We start from the raw sequence: 12,112 nt of genomic DNA, 5'->3' as shown, positions 1-12,112 counted from the left end.
TGATGAACACTTTTCATCGAAAAAAAATACCTTCTTGACGTAACTAGGTATAGCACTGTTTTAAAGTTATCAATTAATCAATCAATGGGGGCATACGTCATGGGGCGCGTCGCCTCACCTACTCTACGACGCCAAATCCGGGTGGGCCCTACGGGCGACTCTCCATGCAAGCCCCCTTCTCATCCTAAGCACCTTCCGGCAGAATCTGTCGACTTGTTCAAGCCACGAACTCCGGGGCGTCCCCTTGGCCTCCTCTACTCAGGATTGTCTCTTACAGACACAACCCGATGAGCAGGATCAATTTCAGGGTAACGTGCCACGTGCCCGTATAGCCGGAGTTGGCGTTGACGGACTATTCAGGTAATATATGTCGAATCAGTCTCACAGAGTAGTCGCCGGTTTGACAAAAAGTTATTCCAGCGATATTCCATGATTCTGCGTAGACATTTCTGAACAAAGGCATCAATCCGCCTCTCCAAGTCCCCATTTAGTGTGTCTTACAGCCATAGAGTAAGACAGGGATCACAAGAGACTCTAAGATTCGGATCTTTGTCCTTCTACACATGCAGGTATCGACAACGCCATATACTCGTGCTGAGCGAGTCCATAACACCGTAGACCAAGCCAATCCACCGTAAGACTCCTGGCGACTCACCGTTGTTCTGAACTACGCTACCAAGATACGTGAAACTTTCTGATATCTCAATGTCCTCGCCACACGCATGAACAGACTGTACTGTTTCATTTAGCAAGCCTCCAAACACCTGTACCTTGGTCTTGGCCCAGGAGACATGAAGTTCCAAGGGCTTCGCCTCCTCGTGTAGTACCTCGAGAGCCATCACCAGAACCTCCAGCTACTCCGCCAGAATTACTGAATCATCGGCAAAAAAAAGGTCAGTGACCCTGGTATTGCCAATGGATGCTCCGCAATGACTCTGGTCCACAATTCTACCTAGTACCCAGTCCATACAAGTGTTGAAAAGCGATGAAGCAAGGACACAGCCATTGCCGTCCCGAGACGGCGCTGACACAGCCCTGCCTCACTCCCGCATTCATGGGAGAGAAGCTGGACAATTCCCTCCCCCCCCCCCAACTTCACAGCACTCTCAGTCCCAGAATTCAGGCCAGTCAGCAAACCAATAATCCATGCAGGAATCCCATGGAGTCGCAGGAGATACCAGAGTGCCTCGCGATGCACTGAGTCAAACGACTTCTTGAGATCGACATAGGCTGTAAGCATCCCCTGTCGAAACTCATGTCGGCGCTAGGATACGATCAGTTGTTGACTTAACATGCGTGAACCCGGACCGTTTCAGGTCTCTGCAGTTTCAGCAGCTGGCTGCGAATACGTAGCAACAATAGATGGGCAAGCACTTTGCCTGGAACACTGAGCAGTGTAATACCACGGTAGTTGTTGCAGTCCTGGCGGTCCCCTTCCTCTTTCCCGATAGAAACGACCAGTCCCCTCTCCAGTGAGGAGGAATGGTACCGGATTGCCATACGGCAGTCAAGACCCCATGCAACCCGCAGATCATGGCCTCACCTCTAGCTTTGAGCAGCTCCGCACTGATGTTACAGATACAGGTGCCTTTCCACATCTCAACCTAGCCACAGCCTCTCTGACCTCATCAAGAGAAGGTGGGCTTTCATCGATGGGTGGACCAGCATCTGCCGCCTGCACCCCAGCAACTGGAAACTGCTCAAACTGCTCAAAGTACTCAGCCCTAACTGACAGGACAAAGCAATAAAAAAATGTTTAAGGGATAAAGAGGAGACATAATGAGTTAGATTTACGTTATGGTACCCCAAAGTTTCGTCACTACTACTACTACTACTACTACTATGAGAGGGAAAAGATGAACGAATGGTTGGTGTGTAATAGTTTTAATGCCACACTCACACCGACACACGCGCACACAGAACGAGATGTTACAAAACGGCTACACAACGACATTGTTTACGTCTAGTTTGTCTAATCTCGGCTGACGGCTAACACGTGTTGTCCTGCAAACACTGACAGTAAACACACACACACACACACACACACACACACAGATACGATAATTGTATATTTACTTATTTACAAAAGGACACTATTGATAATAATTTAGACTACACGATAATTATGTACGACCTAAGAGGAGGAGGGGGAGGGGGAGGGGGAGTATTGATAGTACACACTTGGTATGCATTACAGTATCCATATCATTAATCTTACACAGAGGCTGGGTTTTCTGTATGTACAAGAAGAGGAAGAGGAGGAGGGGAAGGAGGAGGAGTGGGAGAAAAAAGATTATTCATAGTACACATAATATTCATCATAGTATTCATTATAACACTTCACACACGACAAACCTTATGTATTTACAAACTTCTGAATAAGGGAGGAGGAGGAGGAGGAGGAAGTGGGTGAGGAAGGGGAGCAGTAGGATAGTACAGTATTCATTGTACACATATTCTTAATCATAGTATTCGTCATAACACTACACTCGGACTAACTTTATGTATTTACAAACTTCTGAAGCAGGGAGGAGGAGGAGGAGGAGGAGGAGGAGGAGGAGGAAGAGGAGGCGGCGGCTAGTATTAATCATCGTACACATAGGCTTAACCATAATAGTATGCATTGTAGTCACACTCAGACGACCCTTATATGTATGTACAATGATATGCAAGTTGAGTACGATATTATGTGTTATAGTGCTGTGGTATTATAGTTACTCTGGGCTTTGTGACGTCACACTTGTATACGATAAGTGACGTGCGGCGGCTGTGAGATACGCTGTGCCTCTGTGCTCATTTCTGTATCCTCTCTCGCGTGCGCTCTCTCGTTTCGATCCAGTTTGAGTCTGTGTTGGGCGACGTCTTCTTACTATCTTTATATTTCTTAACATTTATATCAATATGTCTATGTTTTCCGAACTGTGAGGCGGTCGATGATGAGACACAGTCGTGAAATAAATACGACTGATTTAAAATATTGAAGTGCAGGATAATAAGACAAGGATGGGAATGGATGTGAATAAAGAGAGCATTTGATTCCATATTTCGCCGCAATAATCATCTCAGTTAAAAAAAAAAATTAATAGAGAAAGAGATGGAAAAGGCGAATATTTTAGCCTCCGCCAAATCCAAAGTGTGAAAGTGATAAGTAAAAGCCGAAGAAAAAAAAAAATAGAGAAACAGGAATGTAAGAGAGTATGGGATGCACTACTTAATATTTTCGCCTCCTCCATATCCATCAGTTTAGTTTTAAAAAAAAGTTAGCTGTGTAATAATGGTAAAAAGAAAGTATAAAAAAGAAATCAGATAAAAGATATAGAAAGAGGAATGTAAGACAGGAGGGGAAGCACTACTTAATATTTTCGCCTCCTCCATATCCATCAGTTGAGTTTAAAAAAAAAGTTAGCTGTGTAATAATGGTAAAAAGAAAGTATAAAAAAGAAATCAGATAAAAGATATAGAAAGAGGAATGTGAGACAGGAGGGGAAGCACTACTTAATATTTTCGCCTCCTCCATATCCATCAGTTTAGTTTAAAAAAAAAAGTAAGATGTGTAATAATGGTAAAAAGAAAGTATAAAAAAGAAATCAGATAAAAGATATAGAAAGAGGAATGTAAGAGAGGAAGGGAAGCACTTCTTGATATTTTCCATTAGTTTAGTTAAAAAGAAGAAGTTAGTTGTGTAATAATGGTAAAAAGAAAGTAAAAAAGTAATCAGATAAAAATTGAAGATAGATATGGAAAGAGGAATGTAAAAGAGGAGGGGAAGCACTTCTAAATATTTTCACCTCCTCCAAATTCATAAGTTTAGTTAAAGAAGGAGTTAGATGTGTAGTAATGGTAAAAAAAAAGCAAAAAATAAATCAGACAAAAATGAAAAAAATTTAACTAGAGAAATAGGAGATGTAAGGAAGCACTTCTTAATATTTTCCATCAGTTTACTTAAGAAGTTAGTTGTGTAATAATAGTAAAAAGAAAGTAAAAAAGTAATCAGATAAAAATTGAAGATAGATATGGAAAGAGGAATGTAAGAGAGGAGGGGAAGCACTTCTAAATATTTTCACCTCCTCCAAATTCATAAGTTTAGTTAAAGAAGGAGTTAGATTGTGTAATAATGGTAAAAAAAGGCAAAAAATAAATCAGATAAAAATGAAAGAATGTTAACTAGAGAAATAGGAGATGTAAGGAAGGAGGGGAAGCTTTTTTTTTATATTTCTCATCAGTTTAGTTAAAAAAAGGAGTTAGTTGAGTAATGATAGTGAAAAATGTAAAAAGTAAATTAGATAAAAATGAAAGAATGTTTAACAGAGAAATAGGAGATGTAAGGAAGGAAGCACTTTTTTAAATATTTCTCATCAGTTTAGTTAAAAAAAGGAGTTAGCTGCGTAATGATAGTGAAAAATGTAAAAAGTAAATTAGATAAAAATGAAAGAATTTTAACTAGAGAAATAGGAGATGTAATGAAGCAGGGGAAGCACTTTTTTAATATTTCTCATCAGTTTAGTTAAAAAAAAGGAGTTAGCTGAGTAATGATAGTGAAAAATGTAAAAAGTACATAAATTAGATAAAAATGAAAGAATGTTAAATAGAAAAACAGAAAATTTGAGAGAGGAGGGGAAGCAGTTCTAAATATTTTCGCCTCCTCCTTACCCATCAGTTTAGTTAATTAAAAAAAAGAGTATTAGATGTGTAATAATGGTGAGAAAAAGAGCAAAAAAGAAATCAGATAAAGAAATGAAAGAAAGATAGTTATAGAAAAAGCAATGTAGGAGAGGAGGGGAAGCACTTCTTAATATTTTCCATTAGTTTAGTTAAAAAAAAAGGAGTTAGATGAGTAATAATAGTGAAAAAAAAAGCAAAAAAGAAATCAGATAAAGAAATGAAAGAAAAATAGTCATAGAAAGAGGATTGTAGGAGAGGAGGGGAAGCACTTCTTAATATTTTCCATTAGTTTAGTTAAAAAAAAAGGAGTTAGATGAGTAATAATAGTAAAAAAAGAGCAAAAAAGAAATCAGATAAGGAAATGAAAGAAAAATAGTCATAGAAAGAGGATTGTAGGAGAGGAGGGGAAGCACTTCTTAATATTTTCCATTAGTTTAGTTAAAAAAAAGGAGTTAGATGAGTAATAATGGTAAAAAAAGAGCAATAAAGAAATCAGCTATTGAAATGAAAGAAAGATAGTTATAGAATAAGGAATGTAAGAGAGGAGGGGAAGCACTTCTTAATATATTCCATTAGTTTAGTTAAAAAAAAGGAGTTAAGTGAGTAATAATAGTGAAAAAAAGAGCAAAAAAGAAATCAGATAAAGAAATGAAAGAAAAATAGTCATAGAAAGAGGATTGTAGGAGAGGAGGGGAAGCACTTCTTAATATTTTCCATTAGTTTAGTTAAAAAAAAGGAGTTAGATGAGTAATAATGGTAAAAAAAGAGCAATAAAGAAATCAGCTATTGAAATGAAAGAAAGATAGTTATAGAATGAGGAATGTAAGAGAGGAGGGGAAGCACTTCTTAATATTTTCGCCTCCTCCAAATCCATCACTTTAGCTAAATAAAAAGTTAGATGAGTAATAACAGTATAAAAATCAAAAAGAAATCTGAGAAATATAAGAGAAAGAAAAATGTGAAATAGGAGATGGAAGAATATAGAGAATAAAGCGAACTTATTGCCTCCACCAAATCCATCAACGTGTTGGATGAGTAAAAATAGAAATAAAATAAAATAAAGAAAAAATATCAGAGAAAAGATGAGGTGAAAACGAGGGAAGGAAACACTGTCTTCTTAATATCGTCACTTCCAAATCCATCAACTCAAAATAACAACAACAACAAAAAAGCTAAAATAAGTCTTATGAAAACCTAAAAACACTGAGTTTCCCTAGTTCCATCAATTCAAATAAATATAGATAATTAGATCACCCAGCCTGACAATATAAGGAGGCGGGAAGCACTTATTTAACATCACCTCCAGAACCATCAGCTAAGCGGAAAAAAAAGTTTAAGAAAAAATGTCTCACACAACCTAAAACACATTGAATTTCTTAATCACCATCATTTTCCATAAAGATATGATGATATAACCCAGCCTGACAGAATGAGAAGGAAACTGAAGAAATAAAAGGATGAAAGCTAAAATTAATATTACGAGCCTGAAAAACTTTAAATTTCTTTAGTTTCGTCAATTCGAATAAAAAAAACACATCCTGCCTGGCATCTTGAGGAGGAAACTGAGTAAACGAAAAATATATAAATAAAAAAAATTACATAAAAACCTACAACCCTTAAACTTTTAAAATTTTGCCGGTTAAAAAATAAGCTAAAAGTATGACCTGGATAATTTCCTTAAGATCTACAGAGCTTTGAACCTCACACTGAACTTTATTAAATCGAACTCATAATGAAGCTAATAAGGTAATCCCGAATTAAAGGCCTTGTCACACGAGAGATGTTTTCTGGCATCTTGCTACCAGTGATGCCCGTAGTGGTGGCAAACCGCGCGCGTGTAGTCACACGGTCGGCTGCGAGCATCTTCCACTGGCATCTCCCCGCAATCAGAAGAAACAACGTGTAGTACTTCCGATTTACTGACTGCAAACAACAGTAAGTGAAACCTACCATGATTTAGTTCGGCCATCTCCCTGGGACATTCCTTCCTGAGGGCCTCTGCCACCTTCTCTTCTGTGTTTTCTTGGGTCTTTGGTGTCCCACAAGCACTTATTTTCTGTTAACATTTCACACTGAGATGCTACAGCATCTCTTGACCAACCAAAATCAGCCATTTCTCTTTATTTCACTGAGATTTACAAGACACGTGTGGTTCGTGCGGCGGCGTGTGTGGCGTCGTCTGCTCCAGTGTCAACAAAGGTGCCGGGATGGCGGCGGGAGCGGCTCGCAGTTTGTACCAAGAGACGCCCGTATCGGCATCACATGGCAGGAAAACACCAAAAGAGGCCGGAAAAAAGTGTCCGTGTGACAGGGGATTAAGATTGCCTGCGTGAGTGTACCTTGACTGAAAACACTACCGTGACTCACAACATTGTACCATGACTCACAATATCGTACCGTGACTCACAATATTATATTTCTATAACGTAACGTGACTGTCGTACCATAACGTCAAGATTCCATACCCTAATGTATCACTATCGTACTTTGACTCACACTATCGTATCTGAAAGTCACTATATCGTACCATAACCCATAACACCGTACCCTAGCGTCACACTATCGTAGCTTCACCGACATTATCGTACCAGACCGTAGAGATATCATACCATAACCCATAACACCGAAACCTGCAACTCACAATATCGTACCGTAACGTCATGATGTCCAACCATAACCCAAGACACCGTACCCAAAGGTCACACTACCGCACTATGACGTCACAAAATATCGTACACTACAACAACATCACCACGCTGGCAGCACATTGAGCACTTGCCATCACCACTTAACGAATAGTATAGAAACAGCGAGTGAATACACCGTTTTGGGCGCAGTGGTAAATACTTGTGCGAGTGTATTCCCACCGTTACTGTCTCCCCTCTCAGCATCCCCTTCCACACCAAACGAGACACCGAGACATTCCTGTTCACCATCAACACGACAGCTTGTTATAATATATGTTTTGTGTTTGTTTGTCTGATGCCACATTGACGTCCACTGAAGGCGTCATCATCATCATCATCATCATTATTATTAGTTTCATTATTATTATATAGGGTAAATATATATTTCTTTTTAACATACATGTGGAGGAGAAGGAGGAGGAGGAGGAGGAGGAGGAGGAAAGAGCTTTTACACACACACACACACACACACACACACACACACACACACACACATACATACATACATACATAGGTTGGCAGTGACGAATACTATAAATGACATACACGAGAATATTATATATGTATAGTGTATAAGGAGGAGAAAGAGGAGGAGGAGGAGGAGGAGGAGGTAAAAAAAAATACAGAAGGAAAAAAAAGAGTAGGAGGAAAAGGGTAATAATAATAATAATAATAATAATAATAATAATAATAATAATAATAATAATAATAATAATAATAATAATAATAATAATAATTGGAACAGATGAAAAATTAGAAGCAGAAGAAAAGAAGAAAACAAAACAAGAAGAAAAAGGAAAGAAAGAAGTTACTAAAGGAAGAGGAGGAACGGGAGGAAGAAGATGAAGAGGAGGAGGAGGAAGAGGAGGAGGAGGAGGAGGAGGAAGTGAAGGAAGAGGAAGAGAAGGAACAAAAGGAAGAAGAGGAGAAGAAAGTAAAGGAAGAAGAGGAGGAGGAGGAAGTGAAGGAAGAGGAGGAGAAAAAAAGTAAAGGAAGAAGAGGAGGAGGAGGAAGTGAAGGAAGAGGAGGAGAAAAAAAGTAAAGGAAGAAGAGGAGGAGGAGGAGGAGGAAGAGCAACCCCGCCTACCCATGGCTGCTAACTGGCCTATCTGTACGCCGGTCAGCTGAGGACCCACCGCCATCTTGGATCTGGACCCCTGCAGCTGATGACGTCACGTGACAACATTCGCAACTCGGTGAAAAAATAATGTAAATAAAAGAATAATGCTGAGGAAAGCGTTCACTATTATCACTGTTACTGTTGTTGTTAAGGTTATTATTATTATTATTATTATTATTATTATTATTATTATTATTATTGTGATTAGTGGTAGAAGTAGTCGTAGTAGTAGTAGTAGTAGTAGTAGACTAGTAGTAGTAATAGTAGTATATGAAAGCGTGTGTACCATGACCGCAGAGTTTTATACATACATACATACATACATACACACATACATAATTTATTTCTTTTTATTCTTTCTTTCCTTTGTTTGTTTTCTATGTTCTTTCTTTTTGCCTTGTTTGCTTTTAAGTTTATTCTCTCTCTCTCTCTCTCTCTCTCTCTCTCTCACACACACACACACACACACACACACACACACACACAACACCTACACCTACCAAACACCCACAATCTATATACATACACTAAATCTATGTAATCTCCCTATTCTTAAGAAATACATATTGAGGGCGTTTAAATGAATCTCTCAGCGCGTACAAATTGGCCAGTATATGGTAGGGGGGTAGGGAGGGTATGGGCAGGGGGAGGAAGGGAAGGGAGGGAGGAGGGAAGGAGTGAGAGGAAGGAAGGGGAGGAGGAGAGAGAATGGGGAGAGAAGGTTGGGTGGTTTGAGAGAGAGAGAGAGAGAGAGAGAGAGAGAGAGAGAGAGAGAGAGAGAGAGAGAGAGAGAGAGAGAGAGAGAGAGAGAGAGAGAGAGAGAGAGAGAGAGAGAGAGAGAGAGAGAGAGAGAGAGAGAGAGAGAGAGAGAGAGAGAGAGAGAGAGAGATGAACTAAGGGGATGATTATAGAAGAAAGAGGAGGAGGAGGAGGAGGGGGAGAAGGCTTAAATTTATTCCTATGCATTACACAGTGTTCAGAAAAGGCGATTAATTAAACGTTGATCTCTCTTCTATTATTATTATTATTATTATTATTATTATTATTATTATTATTATTATTATTATTATTATTATTATTATTACCATATTATTATTATATTGTTATCATATTTGACGAAACTTAGTAAAATATTGTATGTATCTGTAATCATTACTGTGTTCATCTAAATGTGTCCATGATTATAATTATATACGTCAGAGAGAGAGAGAGAGAGAGAGAGAGAGAGAGAGAGAGAGAGAGAGAGAGAGAGAGAGAGAGAGAGAGAGAGAGAGAGAGAGAGAGAGAGAGACAAACACACACACACACACACACACACACACACACACACACACACACACACACACACATGCACACAGAGTTTATCATCATCATCATAATAATAATAATAATGATAATGATAATAATAATAATAATAATAATAATAATAATAATAATAATAATAATAATAATAATAATAATAATAATATTAATGAAATGTATAATAATTATATTAACAGTAATGATAGTAATAATAATAATAATTATATATTTTGACATCCCCCTCAGTCCTTTCTGTCATATAATAATAATAATAATAATAATAATAATAATAATAATAATAATAATAATAATAATAGTAATAGTAATACCAATAATAATAATGATAATAATAATAATCATAAAAGTAGTTTTACTGCACGCAAACACAACACACACACACACACACACACACACACACACACACACACACACACACGACAAAAGCAAAACTGACTGACTGACTGGTTGACTGCCTGACTGACCGACTGGATGGCTGGAATCACGCCTTACATGGAGTTCAGGATGGCTGACGTTGGACTAACTGGCAGCGCTATGACTGAAGCAATGACTGTACGGTTTTGGGTGACTGGAAAGTGACTGGGATTCATAGTGACTGTAAGAACATGATTTATCGACTTCAGACAGACAACCAGATACATTGACAGACCGACAGATAGATAGTTAGACGGACGCACTTACACACACACACACAGGGCAGGTGAGGACAGGTAAGGTGTCTGGTAAATGTAGAGCCCGTGACTCCATCCCAGACAGACAGAGACAGGCAGACAGATATAGAAAGATACACACCCGCACGCGCACACCTACACACACACACACACACACAGGTAAACAGACATGGCAGGTGAGGTGTCTGTTAGATGTATAGCCAGTGACTCCATTCCAGGCAGGGCGCGTCACCCGTCTGCAGAACCTTCTGGTGCTCCTCCTCCGGCGTCAGGCTCAGCAGGAATTTCTGGAAGGGAAGGAGAAGGCGTGAGGGAGAGGCGGTGTGGTCCAAGTAGGTAGTTAGGTACAGGGATACGGAACTTCTGGTGAGGTGAAGGGGTGAAGAGGGAGTGGTTTCGTCTAGGTAGGTTGTTAGGTAGTTAGTTAGGTTGGTAGTTAGGAAGGTAGGTAGATACACAGGAATACGGAACTTCTGGTGAGGAGGTAGGCTGTTAAGCAGGTAGTTAGGTAGTTAGTTAGTTAGTTAGGTAGTTAGGTGGTTAGTTAGTTAGTTAAGTAGTTAGGTACGGAATTTCTGGTGGGGAGAAGGGGTGGTCTAGGTAGGCTGTTAGGCAGGTAGTTAGTAAGTTAGTTAGTTAGTTAGGTAGTTAGGTACAGGAATACGGAACTTCTGGAGGGGGAGAAGGGGCGTGGGAGGAGTGGTTTGGTCTAGGTAGGTTGTTAGGAAGTTAGATAGTTAGGGGGTTAGTTAGTTAGTTAGGTACAGGGATACGGAACTTCTGGAGGGGGAGAAGGGGTGAAGGAGGAGTGGTTTCGTCTAGGTAGGTTGTTAGGTAGTTAGGTAGTTAGTTAGTTAGTTAGGTAGGTAGGTAGTTAGTTAGGTAGTTAGTTAGTTAGTTAGTTAGGTACAGGAATACGGAACTTCTGGAGGGGGAGAAGGGGTGAAGGAGGAGTGGTTTCGTCTAGGTAGGTTGTTAGGTAGTTAGGTAGTTAGTTAGTTAGTTAGTTAGTTAGGTAGGTAGGTAGTTAGTTAGTTAGTTAGGTAGGTACAGGAATACGGAACTTCTGGAGGGGGAGAAGGGATGAAGGAGGAGTGGTTTGGTCTAGGTAGGCTGTTAGGCAGGTAGTTAGGTGGTTAGTTAGTTAGTTAGTTAGTTAGGTACAGGAATACGGAACTTCTGGAGGGGGAGAAGGGATGAAGGAGGAGTGGTTTGGTCTAGGTAGGCTGTTAGGCAGGTAGTTAGTTAGTTAGTTAGTTAGGTACAGGAATACGGAACTTCTGGAGGGGGAGAAGGGGTGAAGAAGGGGTGGTTTGGTCTAGGTAGGCTGTTAGGTAGTTAGTTAGTTAGGTAGGTAGATACACAGGAATACGGAACTTATGGAGGGGGAGAAGGGGTGAGGGAGGAGTGGTTTCGTCTAGGTAGGTTGTTAGGTAGTTAATTAGGTGGTTGGTTAGTTAGTTAGGTAGTTAGTTAGGTAGTTAGGTATAGGGATACGGAACTTCTGGGGGGGGAGAAGGGGTGAGGGAGGAGTGGTTTGGTCTAGGTAGGCAGGTAGTTAGGTAATTAGTCAGGTAGTTAATTAGGTAGTTTGGTTCAAGGATACGGAACTTCAGTAGTAGTAAGTAGGTTATTAAGCAGGTTAGGTAGTT

At 39.5% G+C, this 12,112-nt stretch overlaps 1 protein-coding gene across 2 annotated transcripts in view; it reads right to left on the bottom strand.

Moving 5' to 3' along the window:
- Positions 1-9,562: 9,562 nt before the first annotated feature.
- Positions 9,563-12,112, bottom strand: part of LOC126999270 (sodium-dependent dopamine transporter-like) — a 59,014-nt gene continuing 56,464 nt past the window's right edge. Inside the window, exon 13 of one of the 2 annotated variants that reach the window (XM_050861667.1) lies at positions 9,563-10,747. In XM_050861667.1, the coding sequence (XP_050717624.1) occupies positions 10,649-10,747 (99 nt within the window). In that variant the 3' untranslated portion in view covers positions 9,563-10,648. The remainder of the gene's footprint in view (positions 10,748-12,112) is intronic. The other variant, XM_050861668.1, reaches the window with a different exon arrangement.

This window comes from Eriocheir sinensis, chromosome 16, assembly GCF_024679095.1.
Source record: "Eriocheir sinensis breed Jianghai 21 chromosome 16, ASM2467909v1, whole genome shotgun sequence".
Taxonomy (NCBI): domain Eukaryota; kingdom Metazoa; phylum Arthropoda; class Malacostraca; order Decapoda; family Varunidae; genus Eriocheir; species Eriocheir sinensis.
The sequence above is the reverse complement of the archived record's forward strand: the minus strand, read 5'-3'. Positions and strand labels throughout refer to the sequence as shown.